Here is a 19,952-nt window from a genome sequence, read left to right on the forward strand (position 1 = left end):
AGAAGAGGGGAGCAGCGAAGGCTAGCCGAGACATGCTAATGTCCCTGATGACTTTGCCCTAGGTGGCATATGGCGTGCTCAACGTGGTTAAAGCAGCACGGCTCCGTGGGCTTCAATCCCCCCCCCCCCCCCCCCCCCTAAGCCAGACATGAATATGATGGTTAGTTAACCCCTACCGCCCAAAAAGGCAGTTTTCCCTCCCCAGCTACAATAAACTGTGCCCTCGGATCAGCTTCAAGGTATGTCAGAGTGAAAACGATTGTAGTAATACGCAAGTCACTATTCATGATATTCCTCACTAAATAGTATTGCTCGTCTTCATTATGACTACAATATGTCCTCACAAGAATTTAATCTGGAAAAGCAGTTTTACACTCAGAAATGAAAACAAAAGAGATGACATTTCTGGAAATAGTGGCCGGGGATCGTTTAATTATTCGCTCCAGCAAGACAGGAGGAGAGGGAGGTGTCATGGCCTCGCTCAGATACCTTCATTATAACAAAAGAAGGCTACGCTGTTTTAATTGTACCTTTGTTTTTTCCCCTCTGTCTTTTAAATGTTTATAAGCTGTTTTTTTATTTGTTTTTAAAGGCTTTTAATCATGCAAAGCACATTGACTTACCTTGTGTATGAAATGCGCTGTATAAATAAATTTGCTTTGCTATGCTTTGGTTACTCAAAAGCAAATGGGGGAGGCCTGTACAAATGCATTTTTGGAATAATATTTACCAATGTGACCGACTGACGGGTAAATTACAATTTATTTTCAGTCATGGCTCACTCAGCAGAGTGGGTCGACCATTGACCAAAGGGTCGGCGGTTTGAATCCCGACTCTGACTGCTGTCAGAAATGTCCTTGGGCAAGACACTGAACCCTGAATTGCTCTAGGTTGGGATTGTAAATGAGAAACTTTCCTCAACTGCCTTACCTGGTTAAACAAAAGAAAAAATATCATTTCAAATGAAACTGGAGTTTAAAACGAAATGGAACCCCTGAGCAACATAGCTCCATACATAACATAAACTTGAACGCACATAACACTGTGGAGCGACCACGTGTCACAGTCTACTAGAACGCTAATTAAAACTCCACATAACGCAAGATCATCTCTAATATTGAGCAGGGATGTTTATAACGTATAAAAAACTCAGAGAGCGTCAATGCTGCTGTTTTGGTTAGCAACAGTTTAAATTGGCTCAGCAGTGAAGTATTTAATGTCCGTGTGTGAAAGATAAATTAGAGGGTATATTTGAGGGAGGCAATTATTGGTTTAGTCATTTATTTGTAATTGACAAACTCTGCTTCCATTTGAGGGATGGCCACTATTTGAGGAAATACAGTCACACAGTTTGATTGACAATGTTAGAAAGGTATTCATTTACATTATGTTTATTGTACATTTGTGCATACAGTATAAACTGCTTTATTTTTGGAAAAAAAACACAAAAAAAGTGGTTCTGCTTGTTTCCCAAAATATCAATCTAATTACAGTGCATTATTTTTTAGGATGGGACCCTACTAAAGTCCCACGACAATAGAAGCTGTATGTAGCAGCTGTCTGGATTGACTCCCAAGTGCTATATGACTGTAGCCCCTTTCCCAGTGGGCAACTGGGCAACGACATAAAGCAGAGCACTATACCTTTGGTAGTAGCTTTCAATGACATCAGGTGCACGGTGCCTCGAAATAGTCCTTTTGGTTCGTTTCTGTTGTGAGAATGATGTCATTAGAAACCAGTAGAAAACACGACTACTACTATTACTACGACTACTACTGCTAATACAGCGGTATCTCAAGATAGGAAGAGTATTTTATTGAGTTAGAATTATGGTGGTTAACTTCTTTCCACGCTTTTTACATACCAAAACAGTTGGCATTAGTTTGCCTTTGATCTGTTTCGAGTATTTTAACATTAGACTGGTAACCTTATTTTTACAAGGGCCATTACGAATGTTAAAAATGCTACCTAAAATATTGCCTGGAAAGTTACTAAAACAATTTTTGATGTTGACTGTTTGACTGAGGTGGCACGGTGGATAATGGTTAATGTTTTACTATTTTTAATTTGTCATTAAATTTAGTCTCTGATTTGTTAAAGACTGCATTAATATGAAAATGGTTAACTTATTTTTTCACTTGTGAATGTTAAAAAAATGGAGATGAGCAACAATGCAACACATTATCATTTCTAGTTATTCTTTTTGTTTGGTTTTTACTATTAATGTTTTTGTACACTGCTAAAATATTACTCAAAATAGGTTTTTATGACCTTTTGGTGCCCATGGTGGTGGCCTAGTGGTTGTGTGTGGAGTTTGCATGTTCTTTCCATTGTGTGAGTTTTCCGGCTTTCTCCCACATTCCAAAAACATGCATGTTAGACTGATTGAATACGTTAAATTGTCCTTAGGTGTGATTGTGAATGGTTGCTTGTCTACAGGTGTCCTGCAGTTGGCTGGCGACCAGTCCAGGGTGTACACTGCCTCTCGCCCAAAGTCAGCTGGGATAGGCTACTCAATCGCGACCTTAACGAGGACACGAGAAAATGGATGGATCGATGGTGACAGTTTGAACCCGAAATGGATTATTTCTATTTTCATTATTTCCTACGGGCAAAAACTCCTTTGGCATTCAAACAAATTGACTTTGGAGGTTCTACTGCATAATATGCCATTTCTGCAGAAAATCACTACCGATACGTCCAAGAAGATGTTACTTCACATACCATTTAATTTGTCACGAAGTGAAGGATTTCCCCGTCCAAATGAATAAAATAAAGGCTGATGTGTTCAGCCCTGGCGTCTTTTTCCTAGTCTTATGAATGAGCATGAGGGATCTTAGGTCACAGTGATTTATTTTCAATAAGTTTCCCGACGTGGAGGTGGGGGTCAAAGTGTGCAAAGGCAGTCTTGTACAGCTCCCACCTCCTCCCCTTCTTTTTGAAAGAACAATGATGCTATTCCCATGTTCCTCAAACTGACATTTCCAAGCAATCTCCTTGCTGAGGAGCAGGACAAGGGTTAAGAGAGGAAAACCATTGTTTAAAAAAACAACGCATTTAAAAACTGCTACACAGAAGAAAAAAAAAAAATGTAATTCCACTGAGACAGCCCTGGTGACTGACACCCGTCAGACGGATGATAAATGACTCCATTTTCTGCCCGTGCTACCTTCTGCCACTGGCGGCGGCGGCCATTTATCATCATCGGTTGTCAAGCGTGGAAAGCGGCAGTGACAGTGCGAGTCAGCAAACATTTAGCACACGCAGCCGCACTAGACGGGGAAATTATTATTGTCAGAATAATAATGGTTTAGCATAATTTATTACTGGTCCAGCAAATAAGCAGGGGCTAGATGTTATTAGACAGATGGATGGGGAGGCTTGGCAGCCATCCACTGAGGCTCGGGCAGGCAAGTGGCGTCGACGTGAGGAAGAAGAGGGGGTGAAATAAACGAGTGTATGTTGGCGAGGTGCGAGTGGAGGGGGTGTTGGAGGGGCATCCTCCAAACCAATCACAGAGCTGGCAGTTCAATTACAAAGAAATAAAGGGACATTCATCATTCAATTAGGCACCTGTCAGGGCTCACAAAGGAAGAAAACTTCTAACCTGGTACTCCAGGGAGAAGATGCTCAGAAGAGTGGACTGCGAGTGACTGGAACAAATACAAGAAGGACAAAGTTAATTACTAGAAAGCATTGCACATATTGACAAAGGAAGAGCGAATGGGTGTGTGCTTTTGGGGTGTAGGGCAGGAGGCTTCAAAGCTCGGGCCAGATGCCCTGTAATCTAAAAGAACATGAAAACAAGTGTGGCAAAGTTGTTCCAGATGATCACCACTGACAGAGAAGACACGGGGAGCTTGAGTGAGGACTTTTTATGTCATTTTCATACATACCATCGCACCAGTTTTATTCATGTAGTGGAATTTAACGTAGGGTTGTGAAGGGCAATATACTGACAACCTTTATTTGTTTGAATGGTAGAATACTCACAAGATAGCCTCACTTTTAGGACTGGCATATGAGAAACACTGTGTGAAGCCCCCTCAGCAACCCCCCACAGCAACCGACGGGCTTTGAAAATGGAAACTCGCACTGCAGGAAGCACAGTGGCTCCCAGGAGTAGGTTCATTCCGAAAAGGTTGCCATAAGCTACATTCATCTCAGGCCCCAGGTCAATGTCAAACACCTGGCAAAGACACCAACATGGGGAAACGAGCAGCGGCAAGAGGGACTGCCTTCAATATCCCTCCAAATGTACTGAACATAACCCCACATTGCATCATAGGAAAAGACTTGGATGTTGGTCCAAACTAACAAAATATATGGAAAACATCCAGGGTTGACGACAATTCGAGTTGACCTCTCATGACCTTTGTTCATATTGGGAATAATTTCCCATAGAACATAATCTAAATGGAAATCACCTGTTCCAGAGTGAAGCTGCTGCCATCATAAAACTTTTATCAACCCAAAACAAAAAAGTAATTTTGTTAACGGCCTAACAAGTATAGTCACCCACAACACATGGTATATCCAGGTTTAAGGAAGCCAAATTTAAGACTTTTTAAAGCATTCGGAAGGCCTCAATTTTATTAAATATTTACGTTCTTTAATTAATTGGAAAATTTGCTGTTAGACGCTTGCAGTCTTACATTTTCAAGGTATTAAATCTGTTCCTGTTTACAATACCAATGTACATATCGAACCGTGGCTTTGGTGCACCATACCAAGATCGCATACCATCCGGGTTGATAAACAAGTAACGACACGTACAGCAGAACCTATTGGGCGGCTAGCTAGTGGCCAAAGTCCCTTCAGTCGGCCGGCATAATACTTCAATACTTGGAGTCTTAAAGCCTTTCAACACTGCACTTAGCAGATAAGACTTTTAAGTTGCCTTTGGTCACGTCGCTCAGTGTGCGTCAGGCCTTAGGAGTGACCATTATGTCCACAAGGTTGCAGTCCCCAAAAATTAAGCTAAACAGTTTCAAGTAAGACAAAAGGAGAGAAACTCTAAGGACAAAAACAAAAAACAAAAAAAAAAAACACTGCCGCTTCAGCATTAATTTACGATGATGCTTGGGAACGAAGGGGGTCGCCGCAATTTGGGGGAAGGGGGCATTAAATGGTCAACTGTCAACATGTGGACACTTAAAGGAGGGGTGGAAAAAAATTTCTTCCACACTTCAACCTTGCACCTGAGCATTTCAACAACATTACAGCCTTATGGTTGGCATGGGACCGTCACGATCCCCCTGCTGGAACAGACATCTGTTAGGTTTTAAATGGATTACTCCATAATGAGGATGATTACAGTCTAATTACTAAATCTATACCCTGTTAACTTTAAAGGGACATAAAATGCTCTTAATATCTAAGAAAATAGATCTGCTTCAAAAACGCTAAGATCTTTTGGCGCGTTTGTTTTTATTTCTTGAGTCAAGCCATTTTGAGCTCTTATCAAAACTGGACAAAAAGTGAGTAACAAACGGACACTGTTTATGTTCGGTTTGGAAAATATATTAATAAAATAGGGCAATATGCGAGATGAGTGCCTAGATGTGGACCCAAACCAAGAGCAGTTATGGTTTAATGGTGTCAGTTTTACACTGCAATCCCACTTTCCCATTCGCAGTACATTACAAGTGAGTTATTTTTAAATTACGTAATCTATCAGTAAATTGGTCTCCCCTGGGAACTATATGCTTGCTCGATATTAAAATGTGGAGCAATGAGCAACCCTCCATCTGGGACCCAGCCTGCCTCGCAGTAGCAATTCCAGGTTAACTGATGCATGCACCTACCGTACTTGTACTTTAATACAGTGGAACACCTAAGGTCATGCTTTTCACCTAAATGTTTGAGAAAATATACCTTTAAAAGTCTCAAATAATCCATAACTAGTGATACACCGATACCAGTACTGGGTATCGGTGCCTGACACAAAGATTCTCCAAGACTGTACGCACTAATACCGCATAATTCACCAGCCTGACATATACAGTATCTTCCGGGTAGAGCCATGTGTGTGTGTGTGTGTGTAGCTACTTTAAGGACACCGACGACAACACTTTATGGCGACTGCAAATTATGCTCTGCAAAACAGAAGCTGGATGCAAAACGGCAGCCATGGAGGCAGCCGCCCCGCGAGTTGCGGTGGCTGCCGCAAGCCGCCGACTGGCAACCACCGAGCTTTGCGAACCCCAATGCCCGCTCCGCTCTGCATGCAAACTGTAGTGAGTTGCGTTTCTTTGATGGTGCAGCATAGTTGATAGTAAGGCATTCATATTCTGTTGATGTTTTGTATTTTACCATGTACTCATAACAGGTTTTGCTACTTGTTATAAGCCCAAATTGTTATGTGTGTCGCCTTTAAGTGACAGTTTGCATAAGGAAACACACTTCTTCCGCATTAACTGATTGGCAGTTGTTTGTGTGTTGTGCAGCTAAAACTGTGTTGTGGGTAACATCTCATGTCAGTTCCGTTGTATTTTTGTTTTTGTTTCTACCGTATTTTTCACCCATTTACAGTGTAATGAATGCTGGCCTCTTGTTCTGTACAGCCACGATTCATGTTTAACCAGCAGTCATTAATTGCCGTGTGAGTTGCGTTCAGGTACACTTCATATATGAAAGTGAAGCTGTTTATTTCCTTCTGTACAGTATTATAAAACAGATTCCTAGGAGAATTCGGATTGGAATGCTTCAGTTAACACACAATATGAGAACAGTTGTAATTTAGTTTTGATTACTTTTGTTTTGTTTATTTTGTTTTGTAATATGGGTTTGATTATTAGTGTTGTCATGATATAATGAAAAGTTGTTACTCTAAAAAGTGTAATATCAAAGTGAAAAATATACCATGTTCAAGAAAAGTTTGTGTTTTTTAACAATATTTGATTAAAATAAAACTTCAGCAAAATTACAAAATGTAATGTCATTATCAAGTACTGGTACTCCGTATGGGTAAGCATCATCCTTGAATGTGTTAAGGATTATAAACTCAACTTTCTGTGAATTCTTCAAAAGCGCAGATTCTCTCTTGTTCTCTGCATTCTTTTTAGCCACAAAATGTCATCATACTGTCAAGTGTCAATCACATTTAAGTCAGACTTTACTCACGAAATTAAGCTAAATTAAAAAAATTTAAATCTGTAATAGGTTTGACGTTATGACAATAAAAGAAGACCTAAAATTTGTATGTTACTATTTTCGCAGTGTTAGCTGCCATATCTTGGTCAATTTTACACTTTGATCTATAAGCAAATCTTCATCTATCCATTTACCCATTAAACGCATGATTCTTGGTTTTGTAATCAATCAAACAATGGAAATTTGAACATTAAATGTGTTTTAATTGACCTTTGTTGGAAGAAAGATTAAATTCTAGCACCCCACCCACTCTTCATACGCTCTACTTCTTAGATATCATTTAGAACACGAAAAAACAGAAGGTTAGGAAACACTAGAGTGGCTGAGGAATGGTTCGCTTTCAACCTCATTATCTTCCTCTACAACGTAGAGAAAAATAGTCAAGCAGCCGATGAGATTAAAAATAATTATAGCTCTTTCCAGTTTGTCATTCCGCTGGTTTGTGCTTTAGGCTCGGTTAAGTTTGGATATCCGCTGCTTAGGAAAGTGAAAAAACTGTATTTTTCTAATGTGGATAGAATGAAACAGCAAAGTTCCTTCAACCTATTTAATATGATATGGGGGATTTAAAAACACCAATTAAATTCACCAATGCCAATTGACAAATAATTAATTATAAACAGTAGCTGTAATTTAGGTAATGAAAGCCACCTGGCTAATGACATTGGTATCATATGCTGTCGCGGTGCTTAGCATTTGGTGGCTCTGCACGCATGAGAGTGTTGCGTGGAGAGACACTTTGGGGCATGGAACTGGCTAATTTAGATACAGAACATCTTTGATTTATTCCCGCATCATTGATGATGGAGCTGAACCAAGTTTTTTTTAAATCAACGAAAAGGTTGATTAATTTTGTAAACTATAATTGAACTTGATAATCTAATCAGTTGTATTGGCTGATGCCTGGCAAGAATAGATAAACGTTAAAAGTTCCTAAAACATGAAGACTTGGTGACAACTTCGCCCCTTTATGCGTCGACAGCTAGGTATGCAAATGCTGCTAATTACCCACGCTGATAGGCAAATCACTAACATCTGTTTCTCAGCACAGGATTTTCAATTTTTTCCCCCCGTTAATGTATACATGTTATAGCATTGGAGAGGGGATAGAAACAAACAGAAATGGAGGTGTCGTGGAGCTTCAGGCAAATACTTGCACAACCACCACATGTGGAATTGATTGTGTGTCGTCTTTGAAGTTGAATTATATTAAAATGCATTTCTTTTAATCCTCTTCAATTTTAGATTTTTGATGATGCAGACATCAGGCTTTAAATTACAATGAAATTGATGACAAATAAGGCCACCCAAAAACAATTTACCAGCGGCGCTCTCGTAAGAAATGCCTTTCGCAGATATAAAAGCTGGGCATACTAATCTATTAATCAATGAAATGATCGCCAATCATTTTAATCAATTGTTGATGAATTGTCTTTTGAAGCAATAAAGATTAAATACGGTGAACTACATCGCTGTGACCGTTGCGGATTTATTTAAACACCCGCGACCCGACCTCGGATAAGCGGTAGAAAATGGATAGATGGATGGATGGACTACATGTATTCACACCATCTGCTAGTAATCCGGGACAGTTTTTCCCCAAAATATCGTTCTTTGATGTATATGTGATACTTGAATTAAGATTATGGTAAGCAACTCATCTGAATACCATAGCGAGGTACTACATGTATACTTTACTGGAGAAATATTATGCTTGTTAGTCCAGTCCGTTATGTTCCACTTTTACTATATTGATTGCTACATACTCGGCCTGACTGAACACTTAACACGCATGTGAACATCTTTCGTATTGACACATCTCACAGAGTACCGTTTTTAGGTTTTATATGGAAATGTTTGCGGGGTGGCTTCAAAGTGCTGTGGTTATGAAAACAAATGGCTTAAGACAGCCACCTTTTTTAGATTTAGTTTTAGTTATTAGGTATACAAACGGGCCCTGAAAGCCCAGTTTCTCTTGCCATAAAATTCCGACTTCTCCATCGTTTGAAAGTCCTGATGGTGAAGGACAATGCTAATGCCATGGGTAGGGATTGTTTTATACTCCAAACAATAGCTCAAATTGTCTGAAAGGTTATTTTCATCAACACGTATTTACTGTCCATCTTATTGCGTCCAATTACTTCACAAAGACAGTTTCTACCCTAAAATGTGTCCATATAAATGGTTACAAGGCCAACTAAACGTAAGCTGCTTACCTCTGTGTTTTTAGCTCAATGAGTTGAAACGGCAAAGTAATCTATTGAATGTACTTGGGCAACATCCCTGATATGAAGAGGAAGTCGTCATTCCTGTGCTTCCTAATCAAGTAATTGATTGCATTTATTATTCATGAATTCCTCGGCCTGACATGAAGTTGTAAACTCAGCACGGCTTCTCCTTGGTCGACGTCGCTCCCTTATGCTTACACTTCATTCATCCTTTCACCGTTCAAATTTGTTGCCGATCAAGTAAATCCCTTATGCCTACATCACACTACGGGATTTTAGCCCCGATATTGGCCCGATTAGTTATCGCAGCCAATTTCCTAAAACATATTTTGTCGGGAACGACAACATTTCTTGTAGTGTGACATCATCCATGACCAATGATTTGGCCCTACGATAGCCTAAGGACGCAAAAAAGAAAAGTGTAGCATGTTTGATTTTTATTAATTTTTTTTTTTTTTCATATCTTCCATGTAGTATGACATGGCAACGACAACTCTCCGACAGCGCACCTCGACACCGACCAATAGGATTCCGTATTGTGACGGGCGCATCAGCTCCCATGCTTGCCGTCGGCAACATACTTGCACGCCGTTGTTAACATTTATTCACGCACACAAACCAATGTTTACCTACCCTTTAGAGCATGAGTCGACGCAATGCTGGCATGTTTATGTACAACGGTTAGTGCTAGCACTAGTGTGCTAGGCTACATAACATTTAGTTGCCTGCTTGGGAGCCGTATTGTATTAAAAGCATGTGAACATACCTCAAGCAATCCTTGAATGAACGTCCTCGCCCGAGCACCAGTGATGACCACCACACGTTTTTGCTCATTTTGTTCTTTTTTTCACCCGACACAATATATTTTTGTTGTCGTCACCATGGTAACGAGTGTATCTTGTCAGGTTGACCGGTCACACGTGTTCTAGTTCCGCCTCTCCGACAGTGTTTGATTTGACAAGATAAAGCCCAGTGATCATACAAGACGGGATGCGGTGGTATCGGAATACATGTCGTGCAGTGTTGTCACTGTCTGCCCGAGCTACGGCAAGATTTTCTGGCAGTATTCTGACATAGTGCAATCGTGACAGACCAAATTTGTCTTCTAGTCTGATCCAGGTATTAGGAGTTCACTCAGGTCCCCTAAAAATTTACTATATTTTACAAAAAAAAAAAACATTAATAAAAATCTGTTTTAATAACCACACAAAAGATCTGCTTTCTACTAATTCAAGCGCATTACTTTTTCAAACAAGACCGTATTAAATTCTGCTGCAATCTGGCTCATTAAGTCCATATGTTTTTCACGTCAGCAAAATGTGCTTAGGATGCAAAGTGTGCATAAAAAAATATTTTTTTTTTCTTGTCATTCACGCTTCTGATTTTAATTGACATTTGCTAATATGTAGCATTTTAATAAAGCCTTTGATCACAATGACAATTCAGAAGAGAATAAGCCTTTTTTTTTTTTTTTTTTATCAACAAGTCAAAGACAGATGTGTAAAAAGCTTAACAGTTTATGTGCCAATGCATTACTCTATGTTTTAACCAGTGTGTAAAGAAGAAAAAACACTAGAGGTACAATAAATAATCAATGAGCAAGTCCATTGGCTTCGTCGTGAGCAGAGATATCACCATCAAATACAAAGTGTCTGGAGTCGGGAAATCATCATATCAATGGCACATGCCACAACAAGCCTGCCCTTTGCTTTTGCCTCCAAAGATCACGCTAGATGAACCCCCACCAATAACAGAGAAATTAACAAATGCTTGACATTTGCTCAACATCCATTATTCTGACACTTCTGTGTGAATTTCAAAAGGCTGAGCGCATGCTTAACATTCATATTCCCACAGCGATCCACCGCACCATATTGCAGCCCGCCTCGGTGCCAATGAAAACGGCACATTAGGGCCCGATTCGAAAAGAAGGTAAGGGTGTACTCCTTGCTGGGGAGCTGTGTATGTGTGTGTGTGTGTGTGTTACTGTGAAAGTAATGGAGAGGAGGAGAAGAAAGCGAGAGAGGGAGGCGGGGATGCTTCACACGGAACTTTTTAATCGCTTCCAAAACAGCGGCATCTGCACTGCCTTTAAGGACGACATATGACGAGTGGGCTGAATGGCATAGTAAATAAGGAAAAAAAGAGGGGTGGGGGTAATCATTACATCCACATCTATTCATAATACACCACAGAAGGACAGAGAGGACTCACGTGCCCTCCCTTTTTAGACTTAAGGGGACAAAGGGTGTAGGAACTGTGGTCCCCCCCTCCCTCTGGACCCAGGGGAAGTCAGGCAAGACCTCAGAGACCAGCCCATCATTTCCAATTCTAATGCATGGCAAGAGAAGGTCCTAATAGGACTGATGTCACGCATCTCCCTCTCCCCACACCGGTCCCCCACCTTTGCTACACTCCAGATACTTGAGCAGGACACCACATGTTCTCTGTTACAAATACACATGAAGCCTTTTGTCCATAGTCTGCATTTGTTTCATTTGGATTTCTGTCCACCTCCTGGAAGCTTGCAGATGCAGACCAAATATTGCAGTAGTATCAGAAACTGCAGGGCAGTGCTGAGACTAGTGAAAGTATTGAAAGCAGCGCGAATTGTCGATTTCTGTCATTGGTAATACCATCCATCCGTTTCCACTCCCGCTTCAGGGACATGAGTGAGCTGGAGCCTATCCCTACTGACATGTTGGGGACAGAAGTGGGGTTCACCCTAGAATGGTTGCCAGTCAATTGTAGGCCACAAATGAAAACAAACCAAACCAAACCAAACCCCAAAAGAATTTCAAAAAAAATTAACAATAAAAAAAAATAAAAAAATATAATCACACTCACATTCAAAGCAATAGACAATTTAGAATATTTAGGTAACCTAAGGTATGTTTTGGAGAAAATCCACACAAGCCAGGTGAGAAAATACAAATTCCACAGACACACATGGTCCACAGTGCCTGCTGGTAAGGTCCTACACTATGTATTTTTTTTTTTTTAAATGCCTCGCAGGCCTCCACCACCGATGATTGCTTCGATCACCTCGTAATAAGAACATTAGTTTCCATGGGGTCAAAAAATTCTTCTTCTTCTTCTTATTTGGTGAACACTTTGATTTATTTATGTGGGTATAAATAAGGCATGAAGGCGAGGAAGCGAGAGCACAAACTGGCCTAACTTCACCCAATTCTTGGGATTGCCAATTGCTTGGCAAAGTGCTTCACCACTCCTATTTTCACCCGGATGGCTGGACAGCTACATCACACACATCAAGAGAGCCTTGCTCCAGTTCAGAGCCAGAGGAGCAGCAGATGGGAATGGAAAGCGATACACGAACCAGAAATAGACTAATTTAAGCCTTCAGAACTGAAGGTTTTAAAGACAATGAGCACGCCTACAACAACATTAGCCATCTCGACATTGGGTAAATATTCAAAAGCTGTGTAGATTTTGAAATTGAATAATTGACACCGTTCCCCAATTATTAGCCAGGTGTGTCGTCCATTTAAAAAAAAAAAAAAAAGTAAACGCGGGGGTTACTTTCCAAGAAACCCAGCAGTAAATGAATTACGCAAAGTAGCGACAAATTATTTAATATATTACTATATAAAATTCTAAGTTCCATGAACAACATTAAACAAACAATTTGTAAAACTGCACTTTAGAGAGGTGCTGGCATTATATGACACAAGCGCAAGCCTATTTAGCATGACAAGAACAACAGCCCTTGTGGACAAGGTGTGAATGAGCAATTTCCAGTGTTAACCATTTACAGTACATCCTCACACTTATGGTCCTGCAATGTAGTCAGCAAGAAGCATTATGGGTTCCCAGAAATCATTGCGGTGATGTTTTAAACTTTAGTCCTATAGTTGTAGAAAATCAGTCTAAAACGTTGCTTTTTACTTGTATTTTCTCCTGTTGATATTTTTGAGTGTGTGCATTAGCTATTCGTCGGCCTAAGGGTGGTATTTCTAAATCTATTTAATAAAACTCTGACTGTGGCTGGTGTCATTTTCCATACATGTCCTATACATTCTCAAACAATTTGGTGCTTTACCAAATGCATGAGATGTATATACTGTACTCAGTAAGGTTTCTTTGTCTGGTAAGAAGAAGAGCCTAGTTGACCTTTTGTGAGGCATTGTGCCACATTTAACTCATTTAGCCTATGAAGCTGACTGTATCAGAGATATGCAGGTAAGTAACTGCATGAAACTGACCTTTAAGAAAATCTGAAATGCACTTAATCCGCAATAAATGAACCATGATATAGCGAGGGATTACTGTACCTCAGTTGATTGATACTTGTTCACACAGTCACACACATTAAATAGTTAACCGTTGAGCCCATTTAAACTTTGTTGCTCACCAAAACAGCAGCATGGGAGCACAAAATCGTCTCTCGGATGACTTAAAGAGTGGAGTCTTATCTCAGCATGTCTTCATGATAGCATGTTTTATTTCATAAGATAGCAGAAATATTGTTTGATATTATGCTAAAATGTGTTTGTCCAATGAAGCCCTCGTATAGATGCCTCCAACTGCAGTTGTGTGAATATTGTACTGCACTGAACACAATTTGAGCTGTTTAAGCAGTGTAACGTTAAGTGATGAGTATCTTTCATTTCCTGCATCGAAATGTGAAAGTGACAACTGAGTTCTATACTGTAATCAAGTGCACTTTGTTGAAAAATAACATTAGATAATGTAAAATAAAACATTCTTACAAATATCCCAGGGTACGTCAATTAATTTCGATTCCAAATAAGAGTCAAAAACATGTCTGTCCTTGCAATGAGTAGGTGCTTCAGGGTTGTTGTTATTATTCAGGGTTGATATTAGCATGTGCCTCCATTGTGAATTGGGGTAAGAAAGTGACAGCACCATGTCCAATGCTTCACCCCCAACACCAACCTCCAACTCCCAAACCTCTCCAGGAGCAGCCCAGACCCGGAAAGAGAGGCCAGGCTGACAGATGACTCCCAACATCTGTGTTATGCAGGCCGTTACAGATGAGGGGGTCTCTTTCTAGTCCGTCTACGAGACCCTCCCATTCTCCTCCCATTGGACTCATGGTCCGACAGGCAGAATGACAGACCCCCCGTGGAAATTAGCTTGAAATTGACTCTTACTACTATCACTTTGTCCCAGGTTTGAATTGTCCCCATTTGCTTAATCCAAAGGCAATGTTTCTGAATAGTGCTGCCCCAATAAATTATTCATTGCTATTATTTAACATCATTGCGCAAAAATTAAAGTCACACACATCACTATTGTGCATTAGTGTTTACATATTCGTTAGTAAAGCCAAACCCCCCCTGAAATTAAACAATTCGGAATTTGAACACAATTTTCGGAATAGTTGGAGTCTGTAATCACGATTAAACATTTTCCACTTCACGTGAATATGAGTGTAACGTCATTTTATAAAACTAAAGTTGTAATAGTAAAAGAATAAGTAGGGATAATACCCCCACCCCCCAAAAAATGAAATCAAATAAAAAAATTTAATCAAAATAATAAAAATCGCCATTTTATGAGAATACATTTTTAACATTGTGAAACTGAAAGTCATCATTTTGTGAAATTGAAAGTAATAATTTTCCATGAACAAAGCCATGACTTGACAAGACAAGTCAGAAGTTTTTTTTTTTGTCAATGTCTTTCTGTCTCCAAAGTGTTCTGTAAATTGACTGTCTGTTGTCGTACTAGAGCGGCTCCAACTACCGGAGACAAATTCCTTGTGTGTTTTGGACATACTTGGCAAATAAAGATGATTCTGATTCTGAGAACATTAAAAGAATACAATTTAAAACATAATGAAATGACGAGAACAATGTTGGACTTTTCAGTAAAAACTCAGAATTAACTACAAAGTCAGAACAAAAAGAAAAATGTGTGGTGTCGTCACTGGGTCTTCGAGAGAGGACCTGTTGGGCTGTCCATTCTAGAAAGGTTTGAGGTAAGTTCACATCAACTTAATACGGCTCGCAAGCAGGAAACATAACGTTATGTAGCCTAGCCAGCTACTGCTAGCACTAACATATGTACGTAAACATGCCAGCATTGTGTCAAATCATTCTCTCAAGCTTCAGTAAACATTGGTTTGTGAGCGGGACTAAATGTTGACAATAGTGAGCAAGGGAGGCGATGCGCCAGGCACAATATGCAATCCTATTGTTGGAAGTCAGGGTGCGCTCTCCGAGAGTTGTCGTTCATATTTCAAAGTCCACGGAAGATTTCACAAAAAAATCTAATATGCTAGTCTTTTCATTTTGGTGTCTATCTTAGGCCCAAAACGTTGGTCGTGGATTATGTCACACATCTTTGTCATTTACCGATCTGGGAAATCACCCGCGATAGCCAATCAGGGTTAAAATCCTGTAGTCTGATCTAGGCATAATAAAATAAGATGCAAACATTTGTCATTTGGCTCTTCCTCATTTATTTATTTCTTTTTTTACATTAACTTCTTTTTATACTTGTATGACAGACAAGAAAACACTGCCTCCACAGTTGATACAGGTTTTATGATTGTGACTGCTTGAACTAACATGGAACAGAGCATTATAGTATAATGTCCCGATTTAAAGAGTAAAATACAACATAATGTCTTAATATCCCACGTTTGGGGGAAGATTTTGGACATATACCAATCCAGACGTAAAACTATTGCCAGTAAAAAAAAGGTTTACAATAATAAACGGTATTTCACAACCCTAGAAACAACTGCCAGTGCCATCTTCCGTCATCTTAACTGGTGCATCAGTATTACAGTTTATGTGAGAGTTGTTCCTATAAAAGAATAGTCCCTGATACCCTCCCACAAAAACACATTTTATTTTTGTTTTTACACAATTTTCAAGCACCAAGATTATCAGACTATTTTTAACCAATAAAACATATTCTTCCAACTGTGTAAGTGTGAACTCATTCCAATCCTTCAGCTATGGCCACCCTGGCCAATATTTACGCAGTGGCAGGGCTCCCACACAGTCCGAGGAGACAAGGGGGGTACGGCGGGTGGGGGTCGGCTGACTGGCGTACCCGAGCGCATGCTAAGAGATGATGGATGGCCTAGTCGATATGTTATGTCTTAAGAGCCTGATTTCCTGCCAGTCCAATCACTAACCCTCCAGAGTCCAGCTCAGCTGATTGGACAAGCAGAATAATTCTGCAGGCTGTGAAAACACTGCTGCCGTGCCTGCCTGTCAGGCCCAGTGAGGAGATTCGGGCATTTTAAAGAGCACGGGCCTCACCAAGATTGCTTATGCTGAACGAAATAATAACAATAGCCGGCAAGACTAAACAGAAGAGCCAGCACCCCTGGGAGGCTGAGATTGTGCAGAATTATTGGAATGAAAATGCTCCTGTGTTTTCCTTTAATTATTACACTCACCAGTACCACTTTCTTTTTGAGGGGAAAATGCCATTTGGACAGTGTGTTGAAGTTAGTTTGGTCAAGGGAACCAAAAACATGACGAGAGCACAAATTACACAGTGTTCGTGCCTAAGCATATGGGATAGTGAATTTATTTTATAAACCTGCCAAGATCTGTAAAATAGTTGTATTAGGGCCACACTGAGAATAAAAACAAAATTATGTAAAGTATTTTGATAATGAAGTCATAGATAATGGAATTACGGTCATAAAGTCAAAATACAGGTATTCCGAGAATAACGTTGGAATATTACAAGAATAAAGTCTGAAGAGTATTCAAAGAATGTCAGGATAAATTCAAAAATATTACTCGTAATTTTACCAGGATACTGTTACAAAAATAAAGCTATAAGAAATCATGTCAATTTACAATTCAGAATGTTAAGACAATAAAGTTGGAATATTTTGTGAAAAAAAATGAAGGCATAATTGGCCGGCACGGTGGGCGACTGCTTAGCACATCTGCCTCCCAGTTCTCGGGATTGGGTTTCAAATCCCGGCCCCGCCTGTGTGGAGTTTGCATGTTCTCCCCGTGTCTGGGTGGGTTTTCTCCGGGCAGTCCGGTTTCCTCCCACATCCCAAAAACATGCGTGGTAGGTTGATTGAGGACTCTAAATTGCCCATAGGTGTGAATGTGAGTGCGAATGGTTGTTTGTTGCTATGTGCCCTGTGACTGGCTGGCGACCGGTTCAGGGTGTACCCCGCCTCCCGCCCGGAGATAGCTGGGATAGCCTCCAGCAGCAGTGAGGATAAGCGGTAAAGAAAATGGATGGATGGATGGATGGAAGGCATAATTGCACAGAAAGTTTGTTGTAACATTTTGAAAAAAAATGTCAGAATAGTATGACAATAAGTTGCTGATCATTATGAATAAATAAAATGAATTTTCAGCATTATTAAATAAGGGTTTTGCGCAACCAACTTCCGCATTCGCCAAAACAGGATGAAGCGTTTCCTTCCGATTCAAGTCAGTGGCGGAGCCCTAAGGCAGGAGACAGGATCAAAGTACCTGTATAAATATTAAATTTACACAATATCTTTAGTTTTACACAAAATGTCTTCAAGACCATATCCGATGTTTAGGCTTTGTCTGTGTTTACATCTATCATATTGTACAGTATATGTATAAATAAATTATATACATGTATTACATTTTTGTCCGAATACATTAGCGATCAAGAAATAAATATTTTAGCAAGTTCGGGTTCAAACCATCATGCCATCAGTCCGTAGTTATCATTTTTATCGTAGTTATTGTTGGGAACACAGGACGTTTTCTGGTTTGGTCACATGATTTCCTGCAAGAAACAGGACTTTTTTTTTTTTTCCTCATGATATAATGATTTATTTTTTGTCTTGATATTTTATTCTCTCACATTATGACTTTGTCCTTGTAATTTCCTTTTTTTTTTTTTTTTATTAAACTCCTTCATAGTAAAACGCTGACTGCAGGACACAAAAGCCAAGTTCAGATAGCCCAGCATCCCACTTTGGGCATGAGCTACTCTCCTCGAGATTGGTGATTAGGGCACAAATGGAGGCGTAGGAAGCTCCAAATGCATGCGACTTTGTAAGTGACCTCGGTGGGATCAGCAGTGGCGATGTGCTGGTAGCCTTGAGGGGATTACACGTGTTACATTCAATAAAGTAAAGGCCTTTGGTGTCAAGGAGAAAGGCAAACACAACCATTAACCCCTCGCTTCGATTTGTGGAGGTGCAGGCGCTGCATGGCAAAGCACACCAATTTTTGCACTGGCAGATTATGCCAAAGACCAGTGAGGAATTAATGGTTACAAAACTGAAAAGGACCATACATATTTAATGATAATACAGAAATGATTAATGGCCCAATGCAATTTGTATCAAAGTAGTTAATGTGAGACAATAACATGCCGTCTTATACAGTACAGTGTCCTAAAAGTCACTAATGGGGCTGGGCGATATGGCAAAAATAATAATAATAATAAATTTAGTTTTTCATAGTCCGATAATCAATGATCATCTCACGTTTTATATTGTTTTTAAACTTATTTAAACTTCCAGTGTACTGTATTTATCATAACAAGAAAATTATAGTGTTAACATTTTAAGGCATCTTCATTACCTTCGAAGGGTCAATTTGCTTATTTTTGGTCTTGCATAGCTGCAAAAACACTCAGTCGGTTGGGTAAAGGTTGTTTGAATATTTTTATGTTAATAAAATGTTGGAACTCCAGTACTCTCCAGCCTCTTTAGTTTTCAGCACAGATACGGCGTCGTGTGTCTGCCACAATACAATATTATAATAAAGGCTGGTAACTTACTTTGGAAATCTTTTCCTTAACATATTCATACACTGCCGTGTTGGTCTCAGTTGCTCTGTCCATCTCACTATCTCCTTGTATTCAGCACGGGAGAGCTTCATATTCATGAATCTGTAAAAAACAAAAAACAAAAAAAACCCATCGTTGTTGCTGTTGTTGTTTTAATTTAGCTTGCTTATTTTTTGGAGGGTGAGCAAAGATCAGCTAAACTGTCAAACAAATTGTCATCATAGCGAGCCACGTTTTGTACCATGCTCTGGTAAACGCGACGCATTCAATTGAAATGTAGGATTTTTAAATGACCACCGAATCCCTACCATGTTTTAAAAAGTAATTAAATATGATTGCTGAATGATAAAAACCCTGTAAAAAAAGAAATAAAAAGGTTTGTTTACCATTGATACGGGACGCTTCGAGACAGCTCTTCCGCTTCCCGCTAGGAAGTTAAAGGATGACCCATGAGCGAGCTATGTGCCGATTGGTCTAACCCGCTCCGAGCTGAGTATAGTGGCGTATGATTGGCTCATTTTGCAACACGTGGGGCGGAATCTGGCGATGACAAGCTGCCTTGCATCCTGGAGAACGTGAGAGGAGCACAACACACGCCTCCTCCTCGTAAAATGTAAGCGACACTTCCAATAAAATAATAAGTAAATGTAGACAGTAGACGGATAGTGACCGTGAATGCTTTAAGCGTTATGTTGGAAACATTGCCAGGAGAAGAGAACAGACGGTCGCTGTACTCGGTTACAAGTGGAGAGCAGGGGCGTGCAGAATGAAGGAAGGGGCAGCACACACTCTTGAAGCCACCTAGACGGT

At 39.9% G+C, this 19,952-nt stretch overlaps 1 protein-coding gene across 7 annotated transcripts in view; it reads right to left on the minus strand.

The window, feature by feature from the left end:
• cdin1 (CDAN1 interacting nuclease 1) overlaps nt 1-19,602 on the minus strand; it is a 74,848-nt gene extending 55,246 nt beyond the window's left edge. For 6 of the 7 annotated variants that reach the window (XM_061794865.1, XM_061794870.1, XM_061794869.1 and 3 more), the window contains exons 1-4: nt 19,529-19,602; nt 19,134-19,244; nt 3,608-3,653; nt 1,644-1,708 (exon numbers count right to left, since the gene is read on the minus strand). In XM_061794865.1, the coding sequence (XP_061650849.1) occupies nt 1,644-1,708; nt 3,608-3,653; nt 19,134-19,240 (218 nt within the window). In that variant the 5' untranslated portion in view covers nt 19,241-19,244; nt 19,529-19,602. The remainder of the gene's footprint in view (nt 1-1,643; nt 1,709-3,607; nt 3,654-19,133; nt 19,245-19,528) is intronic. The other variant, XM_061794868.1, reaches the window with a different exon arrangement.
• Nucleotides 19,603-19,952: the final 350 nt, after the last annotated feature.

The sequence above is a fragment of the Phyllopteryx taeniolatus genome, chromosome 13, assembly GCF_024500385.1.
Source record: "Phyllopteryx taeniolatus isolate TA_2022b chromosome 13, UOR_Ptae_1.2, whole genome shotgun sequence".
In the NCBI taxonomy this organism is placed as follows: Eukaryota; Metazoa; Chordata; class Actinopteri; order Syngnathiformes; family Syngnathidae; genus Phyllopteryx; species Phyllopteryx taeniolatus.